Source organism: Triticum urartu, chromosome 5 (assembly GCF_003073215.2).
Source record: "Triticum urartu cultivar G1812 chromosome 5, Tu2.1, whole genome shotgun sequence".
NCBI lineage: Eukaryota > Viridiplantae > Streptophyta > Magnoliopsida > Poales > Poaceae > Triticum > Triticum urartu.
Genome location: NC_053026.1, coordinates 481,726,393 through 481,744,731, shown reverse-complemented (window position 1 = coordinate 481,744,731; position 18,339 = coordinate 481,726,393). Strand labels below are relative to the sequence as shown.

Here is an 18,339-nt window from a genome sequence, read left to right as displayed (position 1 = left end):
CCGGGCCGGATGGCTGATCGATCCATCCATCCACCATTTATGAGCCGAATCCGGCCGCGGGGCAAGGCGACGCGCCCATCCCGGCCACCCTCAACGGCAAGTAAGCAACCAAAAACCGTCCATGTATGCAACCGCAGCGCCGCGGCCGGCGCGGTGTCGCAGGCCGCCGCAGACGGCAGTCGGCAGTCGTGGACGGCCGGATCGTACGTACGTACGTGGTCCGGCTCCGGCGGCCGTACGTACGGCGCAGGTGGGCGCGGCGGAGGGCGCACATGAGCCGCGCCACCGGCCACGTGCGGTGCTCCCTCTCCCCGCCCGCCTCGCCGGCGGCCTGCCTGCCGGTGCATGATGCAGGCCGGGGCCACGTACGGGCGGTGGCCCGGTGGTCACGCGCGGCCGGCCGGCCGGCCGTTGCCCAACGACCGCCTCACCAGACCTACAATGAACCAAACTGACTCTACCACCGCCACGCTAGCCGGCCACATGGATGGTTTGGTTATTGCTACTACGCCCACTCCATCAGCAGCATTATCAGCCAATACCATACCACTACATGGCTAGGCAGCTAACAAGGCAGGCCTAGCCTAGCTAGCAGTGGTAGGAACAGTACTGATCTGTGATCTCCACTCACCAGAGAGTGGAGACGGCATGAGTTTCCAGTGAAAAGACAAGGGCCGGCATCACAGAACTCCTTGACCATTTGCCAGGCGTGACACAGTGACAGACACCACATGCATGGAGGGAGATGGAGCGGCCAGGTCGTGCCCACGGGGTAGGCCGATGCCATTACCACCACCACCGGCAGCAGCAGAAGAGACTGAAGAAAGAGCAGGGATGGATCATCGGCCGGCACGGATGACGCCCAACAAGGCTAGGCTGATCGATGAAGCCTTTACTGCAATCTTGGCCCAGACAATCTGACGTATCCATCCAGCAAACTCAGCAAGCCACCCACAGTGGTTGTGGTCACATACCATGGAAGGAAGCAAGAAGCAGAATAAATATGCCAAGCTACGCATGGACCGAATGGTTACAGATTTTCAGGTTCTACGCCCACTCCATCAGCGATTCAGCAGCATTATCAGCCTACCTATGTCATTAGAGGATGAAGTATTAGATTAGTACCACCCGCAAAGAAAAAAGTATTAGATTAGTATCGTACTTACTTATTGTGATCATCTTAGTCATGCTCTGACGTTCATAAATTGTGACCATATTTATAATTCCTTATCAAACTTGTCCGGACCGAAATTATATTTATAATTTATATGGCCCCTGGTTGACATGCTTGACGTTTCAGTATAACTCAAGCTTGAGAGAGGTTTACAGATTCTTTTGTGATTGCCCCATGTAACGCATCAACTTGCTTGACAACAGAGTAGTCAGAAAAACAATTCCACTACAAAAAACGAAAGATATTTCGATAGGTCAAGCAAAAATGACATTGGCATAGTATTTTGTTTTGTATACAGCAGATAAGAAGTACTGGATAAATTTTGTGTATACAATAGCGCGTTCAAATATAAAGCAACATGTCTAAAAAGATGCAGAAAATCTAACTGCACAAATGTGAGGTTATCATTTACTAGTTGTCTATATATAAGACTGAGTGAACAGAGTTCTTGGAGAAGTTTCAGAAACAACAGAGAGCCTGCTTACAGCTGAAACTTCACAAGAATCAGGTCATTTCCCTCAGCGTTATAACTGTTTGACGCATCTGAAGAGGGCGAAAAAATCAGGCATCCATGGCTCTGCCTTATCCCCTCATTGCTTCGACAGCGTAGATTCGACGATAAGTTAATTCAGATGCTTCAAGTTGTGCTCGCCTCAACTGTTCATCAGTGCCTTCAGCTTGGACTCACTTCTCCTCCGTAGGCAGCGAAACAAGAAGATGAAGAGCCAGAACAAGCTCCGCTATGTAACCTTCGGTCGTCTCCTTGTCGGCGTAGTACAGCGTCTCTACCTTGCTCACTTTGGCATCTGCATGAGCGAGCATGGAACCGACACTGACATGATTCTCTTGTTCGAACCAGTTTGTTTCGTCAACATTGACACCCTCCATCCTGTAAAAGAGATTTGATTCATGAGACATCAGGGACAGCCTGACAGAACATTGCAGCTTATACATCTGTTGCATGAGCAAACGCAGAAACGAGACGAGTGGTCGTACGTTACGTACCCTTTCATCGCCCATTCTTGAAGGCAAAGCCTGATGCATCAAGAAGGCAACCAGGCGAGCCGTGATCATATATACAATTAAGAACAATTTTCCAACATCTATAGCTTTCTGTGCAATATTGTTAAAAGTAATGTACTTCAACTCTTTAAGTAGTGGTGTTCCGTTAACTGGAAAAGTTGTATGAAGTACCTGGTGGATTCTGCAGCTGGCACAAGCCACCGCAATACCCTGTTCATTTCAGCTCTCACCTCTGCTACCGTCATGGTCTACAAGATGACAAGGGGTGGATTTCCCTATTCATATGTAATGTTTGCTGAAAAGAGTTGGCCACCTACCTGCTTTTCTCCGAGGGGAAAACGCCGCCGCAGTTGGGTATGCAGGACTGGTTTGATCCGAGGAGGCAGTGCTTGGTATAAAGCCTCCCGAGCATTTTGAGGAACCGCTGGTGATGCCAATGCCTGGCAATGGGATATGTATATATGTCATTAAAGCATAACAAGAGTCAACGAAATTTCTAATGCGGTTTTTTTGCTTCATTGTTGTAATGTTGGTCATGTGTGTTTTGTCCTCTGCTTTACTCTTGTCTGAATTTTCTACTGTAAGGAGCTAAGGATCCTTAATTTTGAACTTTAAGCGGGTATGTGTGTTTTGGTATGTCTATATAACTTGATGTCAAGTATGTGAAAAGGGAGACATACCAAAGCTTTTAGCTGCAAGATGACATTGGCGTAATGCAACTCAAGTCCAGCGGGCCCTAACGTTTTCGCGAGATTGTTAGCTACGCGAAGTCCTCCAGATGATTTCCTGGCATGGTTCTCCAAGAATGCTCTGTTGATCTCAAGATGGATGAAGTCCACGATCCCTACAAGTTTCTCTACAATCTGCAACAAGGCAACATGGATCGTTGGTCATTGTCATCATGGCCTGGATTGAAGAAGCACTAATCATAAGTCATCGTCCTAAATTCCTCATGCGTTATTACATCTTCCATACTCTTCGACCAGAGCGATTTCCTTTTCAAGACCTTCACCGCACCCCTTTGGCTCTTGATAGCATCAATTTGTTTCTTAACAGGAATAGCTGCCACATCTGCATATGGTTACCGTGTAATTAGAAAGGAGAGGAGACTCATCGAATGCCAGTGACAAAATGGTTTGTCGTACAATGAGTGTGCTCAAGTCTGTCCAGTGCTAGCATTTCTTGGCGCAGAACCTGAACACATGGAAAAGTGAAAACGGGATTTCAGTGTTTTGTCTGCTGAAAACATCTCTACAAGGATGTAAGCGCGCAAAGAAAAGACATAGCTGGCTTGTCAGGTGAAAACAGCTCTGCGACCATGGTTTAGAAATTTCTCTCTCAAGAAGAAATACTGACCCATGTATTTTGTGCCAATTTTATCAGATACTGCAAACTGGGAGGTGCTTCTTCACTGGAGTTGTTCTTAGATGGCAGTGCAGAACCACATCTGTTCATTGACAAGAACAGTGTATGTTATGTACACAGAACAAAAAAAGATGAGGCATGGTGAAGACATGGACTCCGAAGTGAATTAAGTGGTAACGGCGATAAGTTTTACCTGCAGATACTGAGATTGTGCCATTGAGGGCCTTCACACAGATCTCCAAGCCGGGCAACCTCTATACAAAATAGTCTCAACTCTTCTCTGCATAATTCCAATAAAGAGGATGCATGTAAGACTTTTCTTAAATAAACTGCTAAACAGACAGGCCCAGAAAATCATGTTACCGTATATCATCTTCAACGAGAATGGACAGCAGACTGTAATCTTCAGAGATAAGACAGCGGACACCTTCAGACCTAAGCACGCCCTCTTTCAGGTGCCTTATTCTTTGCTTGGAGAGGAATTTTATGAGACTGGAGGCCCTGGCAATTGTGTTGGCAACCTCAAAAGCTTGGATCGATACCCTTCTTCCTTTGGGAGCAGAGCGGAAAACGGTGCTCATGTTTGCGGAACCTGGGACGAATGCTCTACTGTCGAATTTTGCTTCTGGTTCCTGTAAGATTAGAGGAAGCAATGTACTCACAAACACCTGTGTTTGAGGCTAGTAATTAGCACGCAATACTCGATTAGTGAACTAAGAAGACATCTTAAAGGGGCATTGTTGTGAGAAGGCTACAGCTCTGCCACTCACAATGACCGGCAGTCTTCCACTCACAATGGACATCCACTAAAACTTTAGAGGGAGTCGGAAATGGTATTGACTTTGACCGGCAGTCTTGCACTCCTCTTCCTTTTGTTTCCAAGGTTTCTAAAAGCTGTGAAATCTTTCATGGATGTAAGCCGTGCCAAATAAGGCGTGCCGCAAAAACTCACAACAAAACATGACTTCTTGTGACCCGTATGGAAACGACATAACTATATCATGGGCATGGTACTTGGTACTCCCTCCGTCCGGAAATACTTGTCATCAAAATGGATAAAAGGGGATGTATCTAGATGTATTTTAGTTCTAGATACATCTCTTTTTATCCATTTTAATGACAAGTATTTTCGGACTGAGGAAGTACTTGACACAGCTGGCCATATATTTCCCTTTAGTTTTTGCAACTGCCCATGATAGAGCATTATTTACATCCATGAAACATTTCACATTTTTGGGAAAAAAAAACAAAAAACAAGACAGTATATGGGTTGCACGGGCCCCTATGGGCTTTGCTTGTAATGATGCACAGGTACAGTACTGAACAAGGGTTCGATTAGCACCAGTTTTAGACAGGTCGATTCAGACAACAATTAGCATACAATCGTAGCTATGCGCTAACGGATGTCACAGCGATACGCGTCAATGATGCCTGGGCTCCGAACAGGTCTGGGCTCTATGATACCTGAAGTTCATATGGAAGGAAGGACTGGATGAGTAAGCAGTACTGCAGTAATGTTTTATAACAGAAGATTGCAATCATGGTGCAGGATTCACCTGAAGAACTGGAAGGTAGAGCTTGAACTCAGGCGGGAGCTCCTCCTCTTTTCATCCGTTAGGAGAGATTCAACTGAATGCTGTTCCAGACGCCATGAAGCTTCAACGGCATTGTGCATATATATGGCTTCACCCTTTGTGACAGACTGAACAAAGAATGCATGTTACCACAAGTTCATACTCTACACAGTGGTTGCACGAGCAAAGGGGGAAAATATAGCAAAGCTGAAAATAATAGCTCTAGGTTCACTGAGAAACAGCTTAAGAGTCATCATTTGTATATGACACCACACCATGCCAACACTGGTCAGAAAAAGAAGCGATGTTGGATAAAAGTGCTATTGGCTTTCAGCTCAAAGTAACAGTGTAAGTGTGTAACAGCTAACAGCTTTGTCTTTCTCATTATGTCTTTACTTCTCCCTCATCTTTACACAGTTCAGAACTTATACACATGATTGTACTATCACTTGTGCTAGTTCCTTAGCTACAGAGTGTCAGAGTCTATATTCTCCACAGCGCCTACTACTCTTTTATTCTGATGATGATGAAACAAGGGATATATAACCTAGCACTGTGGGGTTATTTTCGATTAGATAAACAAGGACAGTGCAGATATATAGGCTAGCTGTGTGGGGTTGTTGTGCACAAAATAAAAATACCCAAATTACATGGATGAATCATCAAGTAAAAATACACTTTTGTTAAGTCCGTGTTTCATCAGATGTAGAACAATTTCAATTGTTTGTTTTAGGACAAGTACGACCAAAAAGTCACAAGTCAGGATTCTCACAAAAAAGGGTGAAAATTAGAGAAAAGCTTGGCAAGTGTAGTCACTTGCACAGCTACTAATAGAAAAATCTGCCAACTAACACAAAAAAGGTTTTGTTTTATTTTTGAGCATATATTTTTAAATTTTAAATACATTTTTAGAACAGATCCTTACAAATTCAAAGCATGTTGTTGTGTGTCATGAATTAGTTGTTCAACTCTAGTTGAAAGAGAGAAAACATAGACCATAGATACGCAAGAGAACTAGAGAGCGGCCACCTTCCTATACATACAGTATACCTAGTACTAGTAGGCAATCCTTTGCAAAGAGTGTTTTGATTGGCCTCTTAATACATAAACGAAGCAGACACACACACACAAATAAAAAAAGACATAGAGTACACATTACACTTGTATGCTCCATTGATTGGTTATTTAGCTCTGAGAAACGCCTGTCTCTTATGCAGTTTCCACTCCCCTATAGGTACGATAAACATGAACTACATTTGCTTTCACGAGTTCGTACAAAATTCCTGAATCCCAGGCCAATCCAACAAGTGATAATAGGCAGGAAACACTAACAAGCAGGGTGCAGAAAAGATCACAGGAAAAAGTATGACTATACAGAGGTTTTCATTTTCCAGGATTTGTAAAAAAAGGCTATTGGCTTTCAGAAAAAGAAGCGATGTTGGATAAAAGTGCTATTGGCTTTCAGTTCAAAATAACAGTGTAACAGCTAACAGCTTTGTCTTTCTCACTATGTGTTAACTTCTCCCTCATCCTTAGCTACAGCGTGCATATTCTCCTAGCATATCTCTACTCCTATAAAAATGCGAATTGGTGATGATGGTGTGCCTGCCTTCATGCCATCTGCACCGTCTGATTTGGAACGTAAGGCTGAGATGGGTTGTCCCCGATCCACTCGTACTTCTGCAAAGACATCCCATGCAGACATCTGAACTCCACATCACACCACGCGAGGTTCTCCTTTCTCCTTCTCTCGCGAATGAACCCGAGCGTTTGAGAACCACTCCCAGATTCCTTGTGGACGGTCCCTCCCCACTCTTCCCCGGAGACCGCCGGAGTTGGGCAAGAGTCCCTCCCCTTTGTAGCTGTAGTTGTATTTAGGGTCTTAATGAATCAGATTTGACTTCGAGTTTTTGCCGGTATCTCTCCTTTTAGATCTGGCTGGAAAGGCCACCGGAGACGGCAACGATAGCAGTGTTTGCTACACTTTTGAGCTGGCTCTGGTTGTCAACTTCCAACAAGTGTCCCTTCTTCCGTGCTACCAATGGAGGCTACTAGTGGCAGGACGCCATGAGTATGCTTGGGCGTATCAGGCTCTGCCGACGAGCTACTTGCTCCCGGCGCTGCCAATGCCAAACTGCCCATAGAGGATGAGTGGTATATTTGTGCTTGACCTTTTCCAGTTTGCTTAATGTTCGATTAGGTGCCTATTTCAGAAGATAATCCCGTCCTTGTCTCTGATTTTGATTTTGTTTTTTCTTGAGGATTTCAGGATAGAAGGGCACTTCGCAACAGGGTTACGACGAGCAAGGTGGCTACTGTGTCTATTCTTATATAGTTTGTTTCAGAGAACTCAAACTAACATCTGTCAACTGTCAATTTGAAGAGAATTTGGTCATGGAACAGTCTTCGGTGAAGACTGATCTAGAACTGGAAATATGTTTATAAGCGTTGTGCAAAATTTTGGTGATCTGACTGAGCGGGTCGGTTTTGAAATATAGCCAAAAATCATGTCAATGTGCCACTACTGTTTTGCACAAAATTCTGTTCTGTTTGGGTGGTGCCAAACTACCAACAGAAGACAAGCTGTCTTCTGGAGTTCTGGTAGACCAATGCCAAAATTGCATAGTTGTATGTTATTTAGGGTCTCTATTGCATATGACTTGGAGTTGTCTCTGTTGACATCACGTGGTAATGAAATTTACAACATTATTCCTGTCATATTCAGTTTAATCAAGCAGTATACCCTTTGATTCCCTACTCGTAAGGTGGTATATAAATAATCAAACCAGGGTTCAAGGCATCAGTTTCTACTATGTGAAATGCAGTTTTAACTCTAAGACTCTCTGGCCTCGCTTTGGCCTTTCTACTTCTACTATACATAATTTTGGAGGGCATCAATAATTAAATCCAAGAAGTTTACCCATACACTTCTATTTGCCATGTCTTGCTCATTTTTTATTCAGATTTACTTCACTTATAATTAGATAGTACGTAGTAAGTTATACTAATTCTGGAGTGTTCCTCCCTTTTCTTTTGGCGAAAGAAAGTGTTCCTAATTTTTGAGCAAGTCCGAATTCTGAATAATTGTTTTTTGTCCTGCTGCGTGAACCAGGAACTTTTGGACTTTGGAACAATTCTCTACTACACTGCTACTATGAAAATATTAACAGCATGTAGATTTGCTTCAGTGTCAGTTGTTCTTATGAGTTTCAACTCATCTCAGCATGGTCTTAACGTATGACTGTCTTCATAGCCCTCAAAGAAGAAAAATCCTATAAGTTTAGCACAACTGATGCTGTTTCATTTGACGATCAGTTTTATTAATCATAAAAACATTCATGTGACATCTTTCATTTGTAATGCAATGAGCAATAAAGACTTGTAGATTGTGTACCACTCTACTTGTGAAATTCTTGGCATTTTGGTTGTCTTTTGGGTCTATTTACTTGACACAAAGTTTAGCATTTTTAAACTCTTGAATGCTTGTAACCTAATGATCTACTTATAGTGTGCTCATGACAAGGTCTGAATGCTTCTAAACTTATTGAACTAAAGGGTCCTGATGATTACAATTTATCAATGTTTATAGAGTATATTCCAATGCATCTCATCCTGATATGTTTTGTTAAATAGAACACTATTTCAGCAAAGGATATCTCCTTTTTTTTGTATTTCACAAGTACGTGATTACCATATAAACTGAAAATTGCTACATTGATAGCATACATACTGCATTTTTTTAGAGCACACAGGCCTGCGAGCCGTTGGATGCGCGATCACGGTCCCCAGGTGTGCCGCTGTAGGAGGAAATCGTCCGTGCTAATTCAACCGCCGAAGCGGCAGCCAGTGTAAAATAAAAGCTTCGCTATTTCTTCCCAGAAAAAACACCTAGCCCGATCCCCTTTTCCTCGTCGAGCAGAGGAGCGCCGGCATCGATTCCCGGGTGGTCGAGGGGGAGGCGGTAGATTGGAGGAGCCCGATCCTCTTCATCCTCTCTCTCGCGACCCGATCCTCACCAACTCCTCCTCCCGGCGACGCACCCCGCCTCCTCCAATCGGCGAAATGCCCCCTCCCACTCGCCGGAGAGCGCCGTTGCGCCTCCGCAGCCATCGGATGCCAACAGCCCCTCCCCCCGCCACCGCATCTCCACAGCCGCCGCACGCCACCGACCCCTCCGGATCGCCGCATCGCCAGGATCTCAGCAGCCTGCCGGATGCAGCCGCTGCGCTCGGATCCCCGCGGCCTCCTGGATCCCATCGCCGCCGGGTCTCCCGCTCCAACGCCGGGCCGACCCATATCCACGACGAAGGCGAGCGCGCACTGCCTCCATGCTCCTCATTCAGGGCCGTTGGCCCTGACACCATCACAGCGGGCCTCTTCCTCTCCAGCAGCTCGCTGCCGACCGCATCTAGGACGGCCTCGACCTCCTGCTGCTAGCTGCTGGTGCACCTCTGTATCCCTACTGCTATCTCCTTCTGCACCGTACAACTACCCTAGCTCCGATGTCTGAACTTCTACACCTGACCGTGTACAGGTGCTGGCTATAGCTTGGACTGGAGCAGGAAAATTGCATCAAGGTAGCAGGTGGATGATGGTGTTTGTGCCTTTTCTCTTGAATTGTTGCTGGTGACGGCTGCAATTTGAAGACGTCGGTTTTTTTTCTCTCTTTTCATATTCTGCAATTGTGCTTCCCCTATGCGTGATGATTCTATTGCTTGGTGCATTGTGGTTTGGGTTGTTTTACTGCTTGACATTGATCTGTGTGAGCCTGTGACAGTTGGAGAGATGATAGTAGCAAGTACAAACTCTCTTGAATGGTTAGTTGATAGTATAGTGGTAACTGTACTATGATCATATAATAAAGCAGAAAAAATTCAAGATTTATATTGAGCTATTGGACTCATTTCTTCTATTAGACTTGCTCAAACTTGCATGATGTTTTGATAAGTAGATGCCTCATTTCTGCTATTGGACTTGCTCAATGGGTCGACACTCAACAGGCAATTTGTATCCCCTATCTTATTTCTTCGGCAAGTTGGTTGCAGAATCTATGGGAATTGTCTACAAACCTAGTATGAGTTGCTACCTTTTAAACTTTTTTTCTAAACAAAACCTGGATTGCCTGGATATAGTATGCAATTTGCTTAGATTAGAGCACAACTTGCCTACAACAACTAAAACATTTGCCCAGGGGACACAACACAACTTGATGTTCCACACAATATAGGTCCACTTTTTTTGCCTAAAACTTGTAGGCAAATTGCCTACAAACCAAGTAGTAGGTGCTCCTGACTTCCACTACTTTTTTTCTACGGCTAGCAAACCAATGAGTTGGCTGCAAAAACTATGGAAATTGCCTACAAACCCAATACGAATTGCTACCTTTCAATCCTCTTTTTCTAAACAAAGCTTAGAGTTGCCTGGATATGCTATGCAATTTTCTTAGATCAGAGCACAACTTTCCTTCAACCACTGATGCATTGACACAACACAACTTGATGTTCTACACAATATAAGTCCACATTTTTTTCTCGCAACATGTCAAATTGCCTATGAACCAAGTAGTAGATTCTCCCGACTTCCATTATTTATTTTTTCTTTGGTATTCAAGCTAATGAATTGGCTACAAAATCTATGGAAATTTCCTACAAACCCAGTGCAAGTTTATAGTGGCTACTTATAGTAGTTGCTCCTGACTTAGCGTTTTTCACTTGGAGCAGAGGGCAAATATAGAGGCTACTTATTGTATTACGTACAGTACTACACATGAACGGATACTTGTAGTTGTACAACACAAACCAATCTGCACAAGAGACGCATACCCCCTTCCTCACTTTAACCTGAAAGTTTGGCCGTGCCCCACCTTTGTATTTGCTTCGATCCTGCAGCACTACCACAGAGGTCTAGAGGCCTACAACGGCTACAAAGATCCCTCATGCAGACTAGAAGCATAAAAAATTGTTGCTATGCTAATCTATGACATCCCCTGGCAGGGAGAAGAAGATGAACATGAGAGAGAGAGAGAGGGAGAGGGAGAGGGAGGGATGGAGGGAGGGAGGGAGAGAAGAAGATGAACATGAGAGAGGGAGGGAGGGAAGAAGATGAACATGAGAGAGAGAGAAGATGTAGTGGCATTCATGATTCTGAGTCATTTGTATGGTTGCTACTACTTGTACTGCAATGACTATCCTATCCTATCATATTTGAATATTTGACTAGTAGTACCTGCTCTTGCTGGAGCAAACGAAAACCATTGCTCAAAACGCTACCCCTAATCACCTAAGTGTCGTAAATATTCTTGCCTAAAAAAATTGTTTGTTTTGCTTGAAGGGCCTCACTAAATTCTCAAATGATGTCAAAGCAACATTTTCGAGGTTTTGTGCACACACCCAAGCAAGAGGCTTCAACATACACTTCCAGGTAAGCTTTGCACAAAGCTATCCATTTTTTGTTTTGTTTTTTTGTTTCGGCAAAAAATAGAAGTTGTCTCAAACTTATATGCATTTTGCCTACATCCCAGCAGGACTTCCTTTTTTTATTTTCCATCTTTGCAAGTAAGAAGCTTTGCCAGCCACTTCAAGGTGAATTTCACACATCCCCAGTAGCTTTTCAACTAGTTTTTTCTGCCTCCCAAGTAGCTCGCTGTTAGTTTTTTTTGTCCCAAAAAATTAAGGGAGTTGCCTGAAACTTATGTGCAAATTGCTACATCACAGGAATACTTGCTTCCTACGCCGCCCTTTTATTGCCAGCAAAAAGTTTTACCAGCAACTTCCAGGTAAAGTTCACAAAACCCCCAGAGCTTTTTCCAACATGTTCTTTATGAATTCCTAGTAGGTGCCTTTTTTGTTCGGCAAAAATGAGAGTTGCCTGAAACTTAAATACAAATTGCGTACATTACAGGAAGACTTGCTTTTGATTTCCCCTTCTCTTTTTTGGCACCAAAGTAACAAGCTGGCTACATAAATAGGTTTTAACTCACAAAATTTGCCTAGACCGCAAACACAACTTGCCAAGCAGAAAAAAGTGCAAAACACTATCCTACTGATGATTTTATTTTTTCAAAAACAAAAGTTGCCTGCAAGCATTAGGGAAATTGCCTACAACTCGGCACAACTTGTCTAACCAAAAAGCCACACAAGAGTATCATACAAATATAGAAAAAGTGTCTCACAACCATTTTACTAGGATTTTCGCTGATGTAGGCAAACTCTTGCTTTGCTAAATTCCTGCTTTTCCTGAACAATTAGAACTTTTTTTCTCAGAATTTTTGCTGCCCCTTTTACTGCTGAGTTGGGGAGGGGGGGGGGGGGGGGGGGGGGGGGAGGATGGGTCAAATTATTTTTAAGTTTTTCCAAACAACGAACCTATAACTTGTGTTTTTCAATGTCCACATTTTTTTCAAAGGAACATTATGTTTTTTTGTCTGGCACTAGCAAGTCAGAGTGCATTACACAGTGCATTGCAGCTAGTGATGAGTACGACTTGCTTGAAATTTGGCTGTGACTTGCTAGTGCTAAGCATGTGACTTGCCTGCTCTGCATCTGTGATTTGCCTATTTTGCATTTTGTGATTTATCTGACACACAAACCTTTTCCCCCTCCCTTACTATGTTTTCCAAACAACAAACCTGTAACTTGTGTGTTTCAATGTCCACAGTATTCAAAAAACATTTTTTGCATGCTTCCTATAAAGGAACACAAGGTTTTTTCTACCCTCGCAAGTCAGAGTGCATTACAGAGATTTGCCTATTGGGGTTTACTGAACTTGCCCAAAATAACTGCCATAAGTTGTTGACGGTTTTTTGCTCTCGATAAATCAAACTGAAGAACCAACCTAATACAAGGACTCAAGGAGGGGTTGCATGCATAACATCCAAGTTGCATGCATAACACTGATGCCTTTTGTGTTTCCTTGTCGCAGGGATCAGGGCATAGTGGCACACCCCCAAGTTGTCCAGATAGAGAGGTGGCGCACGGAAGGTTCAAGTGCTGATGGTTGGGTGGATGGATCCTGCAGAAGATGGAGGAGGGAGGGGTTGATGGGGAAGAAAGGGTGGAGGAGGAGCGGGGAAGGGAGAAAAGTCTCCAGAGGTTTTGTGCCGTGTGTTCACACACACTGGGTTGCGTCGGTTACGATTGGGAGAAAAGGGAATCTGGCCATGTGCACGATCAGATCGTTTCTTTCCTTTTTTGACGCCAGCTGGCAACAAGAGAGGGTCCACTGCCTTATTTAGGGCGTGTGCCCTGGACCGCTAGCTAGCCAACGGTTGCTGGCTAGTCGCGTCCTTTTTTTAGATAGAACACAAGAATTGGCATAGTGTGATTACACCTTTGCTCACTGAACACTTGAATAACCGGAATCATCAAAGACCATGACTTCTGGTACAAACATGCCATATTCAAAACTACTTGTGCTTCATCTTTTTGAGAACAGTGCTACCTCTCTTTTTTTGTGTGTGGGTTCCGTGGCAACACACGGGCGCCTAACTAGTTCTAATTAAACAAGAGATATAGGGAGCGGTGACCCGTCTTTTGAATACGACGCACAAAATAAAAAATAACCAAATTACACGGACAGCGAATTTTTTCAGGAATTTAAATTTCTTATTTTAATCTATCTTTTCTTTAGTTGCTTAGGAAGAAGAATTTGGAACCCCCCCTTTTGGCATTTTTCCTGGGAGGCTCCCCCCTATACTCCCCCTCCACCGCTGCCCGGCCATCCCCCTCCCTCCGTAGCCGGGCTCCGCCCGCCCCCTCCACCCCGCAGCCCGGGCATACCTCCCCCCTACCCCCTGCCCCCACTGTCCCCCGAGGCATAGTCCCCCCCCTTTACCTGCGCCTCGGGCATACCTCCACCATCTACCTGCCCCTCCCCCTCCCCCTGTAACCCTAGACCCACTACCCATTACCGTACCCTATAGTCTATCTATCTTCTACTCTACTACTACTTGCTGATAGCCTGGCTGAGGGAAACACTTTTAAATCGGTGCAAAGTCTTGTAGATCGGCGATGTGGGACTAAAAAGATGCAGCAGTATCCGTCGACTTACCCGTAACAGAGCCGACTGGCGTCCCCTGCCGCTCCGGCGCGCGCTCCCTTCGGCCCTTCGCTTCCGCACGGACGTGCCGACGCGCAACCCTAATGCTCCTGCTCCTCCTCCTCCTCCTCTCACGGTGGCCGCCTCCCCTGCTCACCGACGTCGATGGTTGCGCGACGAGATTGGGCGGGAGGTGGAGAAACCAGCCCCATGTCCGTGGAGAGCCACGACAGCGGACGGGGTGCACTCCAACGAGGGATTTGGGGGCGATGCAGATCGATGGCTGGCACAGCGAGGGAGAGGAGGAGAAGAAGGGGGGATTTGATGATTTGCCCTGTGATTGTCTCAATGACAGTGGCCCCGGGCCCCACCCGATAGCCTCTTAGGGAGGGGCAAATGATCTTATGGAGAAGTAAAGTGGGGCAAAAGATCCAATTTCTCGGAGAAGAAGGGGCTCGACCTCGAAAGTGTCCGTACAGCAGCGTACCGAGCGTATCTCTCCTATGCAGCCACGCAGGTGGGCCACGGAGATGCTGGCCCAGGCCCTATCGAAAATTGGCATTCCATGTATTCTGTATCCTTTTTGTTTTTGATGAATTGAAGCTTTCTCAAAAAAAAAACACCTCCTGTATCTGCTGTTGGAGTGTTGACTGCTTCGATTTCCAGCACCTCTGAGGGCCTACGGTTCATAGCTCTTCACCATTTATTTTGTGGGCCATCAGCCGTTCCAGTGAGTTGTGCCCCATTCAATATTCATGTTGAGTAAAGAGTATTTATTTATCTTTGTTATAATATCTTGTTGAGGTCCGAATCAACATGATCATGGCGTCCTCGTAGGTGCAGTAAACTGAGGGTGGCCATGCTATATTATCGATGCATTTGGACCGGCAGCTACAGCAGTGGAGGGGGTTCAATTAGCAACAGTTCTACACAGGTTATCCATACAACAATTAGCGTACATCCAGATACATCCATTAAGCATTCTGATACTTTACGCATAGTTTACACGCTGACGGACGTCGAGGTGACATGCGTCGATAGTCGCCTTGGCTCCTGGGGAGGTCATGACTCCCAACCATCCATCTTGGTCTGAGCTCTATGATTTCTGAAGCTCATGTAAAAGGAAGGAATGTATGAGCAAGTAGTGGTGTTCTATAACAGAAGGGTGCAGACATTGCACAGTACTCACCTGAATTGGAAGGTAGAGCTTGAACTCCGCCGGCAGCTCCTCCTCCGAGTAGAGGCGGTCGGCGAAGTAGACCCTGCGGAGCCGGCAGTTTGCGTGGACTTGCACTCGCAGCGTCTCGACATAGTTTGTGCCATAGGCTCTTTTTGTCAGGTCGGTGAGATTCAGCTGGATGTTGTTCCAGCCATCATCAAGCTTCAACGGCATCGTGCAGATGTATGGCTTTACCCTTGTGACGGACTGCACAAAGAATGTATGTCACTACAAGTTAGTATACGGTGGTTGCATGAACAAAACGTAGACACCCGTGACCTATGCCATTTCAAATTTAAAATAAACATTGCTAAAAATCAGGCATGCCTGGAAGACATAAATCTACATTGGAAAAGAAACCACATCAAACACCACACACTTTCTAGCACGAATCAAGCACATCACAATACAAATTGTCACAACCATATCATACACAGAAGTTAAAATTAACAAAAATGCATATACACATCTGAGTTCGTCTGAGTATGAACTTCAGAAAGGGGCAATTGGAGATTAGCATTAACAGAAGAGAACTATAATGAACTGAGGTTTATCTGAGTATGAAGCTGACGAGTTCAAGTGGGAGCGTAAATTATCTTTCTTGATTCCAAGGGCAAAATTGAGATAAACAACTTCTGCACGGGTTGATGCCATATTGGCATTGCTCAAAGAAATAATCTAGTTTGCAAAGTTAACAGAAATCATACTACTTCAAGGTATGCACGAGAATATTGTAGGTAGCAGTTATTAATACCAATATGATGAAAGCTCAACCAATGGATTTAACAGTAAAATGCACTTGATAACGCTTAAATTAACAGATATAAATCAAAAGAACATGAGGAGAGGCACAGTGAAGGAACACTTACAAATCTAATTGATATATTGTAGGTAGCAGTTATTAATACTAATACAGTGAAAGCTCAACCAATGGATTTAACAGTAAAATGCATTTGATAACGATTAAATTGACAAATACAAATCAAAAGAACATGAGGAAAGGCACGGTGAAGGAACACTTCCAAATCTACTCCCTCTGTCTCACAATATAAGATGTTTTTGCAAGCTAACATACCTTGCAAAAGCGTCTCACATTGTGGGACGGAGGGAGTAATAGATAAGCAATAAGCAGTTAAGCACCGCACAGAATTTACTTCTAAATGGAACCATAGCTCTTACAGACTTGAAAATTTGATGCTCGGAATCGTCGGCGAACATTCTTGTCATCCAAAACTTGGACCTCAAATGTGAAGTATTTTTTAAGATTCTTCACAACAAGGGCAAGAAATGGAAGTTTAATTCCAAGAGTGGCAGCAGGGTCAGCTGGGCAAGTGATGTATGTTGATTGCACATTTGTTCCAACAATTTCAAGTACGTTAGACTTAATATCTTCATCCTGGGGTCTTTTAATGTGCCCATCAACAACTGCAAAGCAGACGAGGTATTAAGTAACTAAACCTGACTTTCATGCAGAACAAGCTAAGTAAAAGGCTGAAGCACATGTACATACATACTCGAAAGTAAGTCCACTGTCCTTAACTGCCCAATATAAACTATTAGAATTATGTTACCCATAGCTACTCCCACATCATTACCATAGTAATATATTAGGCTCAGGTCTCAAATAGGTTGTTAGCATGCAGAGAGGCAGAACAGTCCACCCTAAACACAATATTCATCAAAAGACTAACAGCTTGCAGAGTTAACTATACCAGACCTGCCTTTGCTGTAAGAAGCAAATAATGCTTTAGGTTGCCAGGGGAAAAGTATCTGCATTCTACAGCATAGGAGTAAAAAGTGAAATTTAGAGAACCCCAGGCATTACTGACTCACCTTCCTTGTCCCATATCTGCAACGGCTTGGTCCTGGCCAAATAACACAGAGAAAAACACAAGACATGAGGTATCCAGACTAAAGAAAAGAAAGCATTGTAACTAGTGAGACCAATACAAGGCCACCATGCTGCATACCCAAGGCTGTAGAGAATCGACAGAAACCCGGACTGGAATGTATTCTTAAACATTCTTTTTCCAAGCTTGTAAGTCCAGCTAAACTGCAAAACATAGCACAACAAATGAGTAAGCCTTTCGTGCCTGTGTCCTCGGTTACGGGATTAGGATGTACTAACAGCAGGCGTGCGGTTTTATAACAGGTTTGACACATGACTTTGATTCTGTTGATCACGGGGCACTCGTCAATTTGTCGAATTAACATGGCAGGCAGGCAGGCAGGCTAGTGTGTCACTCACGCATTGCCTATTTCCAATTGGCCAATAATAATCAAAGAAAGTAGGCCGAGGTCTACCTGAGCGGAGGCGAGCTGGAGGCCGAGGACGATCTGGACGGCGGCGAGACGGGGGACCGGTGTGGACGGGTCCGGCGGCGGCGAGACGGGGTGGACGGGTCCGGCAGCGGCGACCTGCTGGTGAAGGAGCTCGGCAGATGTGGCTGGAGGATGCGGTGGGCGGAAGATGGCGCGGGCGGGGCGGGGCGGGGCTGCGGCGGGAAGGGAGGCGGGAGGTGGGAGGCGACGGCTGCGGCGGCGGGGATTGGGGGCGACGAGGTGAAACCCTACCCGCTTGGAGCTTGCCAAACGGGAGGAAGAGCGGCGACGCTTGGGCGGAGGGGAGAGACCGAGAGAACCGTGCGAGGAGCGGGGGGCTTGGACTGCGAGCAGGGCCCACCGCGTCCTGTGATTTTTACGAAGCGCCCCTTCTGATTCGCACATCTTACAATCCATAGAAGGGTCAAAAAAATATACCATAACTGACAAGTGGGTCCCACCTGTAATAACGGCAAATAGAAGGGTTAAAATAAACAGAGTTGGCTTTCCTGTCACGTCGGCTCTGACGGGTGGGCCTCCCCTGCCATAAACACGTTTAAATCGTCCAAATCGGTCACTAAGTAAAGGTGGTACTCCCTTCAATCCAAATAAGTGTCGTGGTTTTA

The 18,339-nt window shown here is 44.9% G+C and overlaps 3 protein-coding genes across 5 annotated transcripts; 1 reads left to right on the top strand and 2 right to left on the bottom strand.

The window, feature by feature from the left end:
* Positions 1–1,477: 1,477 nt before the first annotated feature.
* On the bottom strand, positions 1,478–4,365 carry LOC125507203 (protein PSK SIMULATOR 1-like). Its single transcript, XM_048671858.1, has 9 exons — positions 4,333–4,365; positions 3,926–4,194; positions 3,756–3,842; positions 3,554–3,644; positions 3,343–3,391; positions 3,162–3,268; positions 2,878–3,060; positions 2,515–2,637; positions 1,478–2,445 (listed from the first exon to the last, which is right to left on the bottom strand). Exons 1-9 carry the CDS (start codon positions 4,363–4,365, stop codon positions 2,317–2,319), a joined length of 1,071 nt encoding a protein of 356 aa, XP_048527815.1. The 3' UTR covers positions 1,478–2,316.
* A 2,485-nt stretch (positions 4,366–6,850) lies between these two features.
* Positions 6,851–13,586, top strand: LOC125510007. 3 transcript variants are annotated; one of them, XR_007284439.1, is made up of 6 exons: positions 6,851–7,290; positions 7,406–7,444; positions 11,467–11,556; positions 11,660–11,717; positions 11,850–11,911; positions 13,057–13,586. XR_007284439.1 is itself a non-coding variant. In XM_048675092.1 (5 exons), the coding sequence occupies exons 2-5, from the start codon at positions 11,486–11,488 to the stop codon at positions 13,367–13,369; spliced, it is 504 nt and encodes a 167-aa protein (XP_048531049.1). In that variant the 5' UTR covers positions 8,758–9,713; positions 11,467–11,485; the 3' UTR covers positions 13,370–13,586. The 3 variants fall into 3 exon arrangements, 1 of the variants encoding a protein (XP_048531049.1); XR_007284438.1 differs by having other exon boundaries at positions 11,657–11,717; XM_048675092.1 differs by lacking the exons at positions 6,851–7,290; positions 7,406–7,444 and adding an exon at positions 8,758–9,713.
* A 1,422-nt stretch (positions 13,587–15,008) lies between these two features.
* Positions 15,009–18,027, bottom strand: LOC125510006 (cilia- and flagella-associated protein 20). The gene is made up of 6 exons (XM_048675091.1): positions 17,696–18,027; positions 17,362–17,444; positions 17,225–17,256; positions 16,575–16,816; positions 15,362–15,598; positions 15,009–15,277 (listed from the first exon to the last, which is right to left on the bottom strand). Exons 2-6 carry the CDS (start codon positions 17,412–17,414, stop codon positions 15,269–15,271), a joined length of 573 nt encoding a protein of 190 aa, XP_048531048.1. The 5' UTR covers positions 17,415–17,444; positions 17,696–18,027; the 3' UTR covers positions 15,009–15,268.
* Between the last annotated feature and the right edge of the window lie 312 nt (positions 18,028–18,339).

What these genes read in the sequence shown, in the direction of transcription:
- LOC125507203 (XM_048671858.1), bottom strand. Translation starts at nt 4,365, where the DNA reads ATGTCCATTGTGAGTGGAAGACTGCCGGTCATT. An exon ending in CTCGTTGAAGATGATATACG is followed by an intron (nt 3,843 to 3,925) that starts GTAACATGATTT and finishes GGAATTATGCAG; the next exon opens with AGAAGAGTTGAGACTATTTT. An exon ending in AATTGGCACAAAATACATGG is followed by an intron (nt 3,392 to 3,553) that starts GTCAGTATTTCT and finishes CCATGTGTTCAG; the next exon opens with GTTCTGCGCCAAGAAATGCT.
- LOC125510007 (XM_048675092.1), top strand. Translation starts at nt 11,486, where the DNA reads ATGATGTCAAAGCAACATTTTCGAGGTTTTGTGCACACACCCAAGCAA. An exon ending in GCTTCAACATACACTTCCAG is followed by an intron (nt 11,557 to 11,659) that starts GTAAGCTTTGCA and finishes ACATCCCAGCAG; the next exon opens with GACTTCCTTTTTTTATTTTC. An exon ending in GTTTTACCAGCAACTTCCAG is followed by an intron (nt 11,912 to 13,056) that starts GTAAAGTTCACA and finishes TCCTTGTCGCAG; the next exon opens with GGATCAGGGCATAGTGGCAC.
- LOC125510006 (XM_048675091.1), bottom strand. Translation starts at nt 17,414, where the DNA reads ATGTTTAAGAATACATTCCAGTCCGGGTTTCTGTCGATTCTCTACAGC. An exon ending in GCAGATATGGGACAAGGAAG is followed by an intron (nt 16,817 to 17,224) that starts GTGAGTCAGTAA and finishes TCTGCTTTGCAG; the next exon opens with TTGTTGATGGGCACATTAAA. An exon ending in TCCGAGCATCAAATTTTCAA is followed by an intron (nt 15,599 to 16,574) that starts GTCTGTAAGAGC and finishes TTCTTTGTGCAG; the next exon opens with TCCGTCACAAGGGTAAAGCC.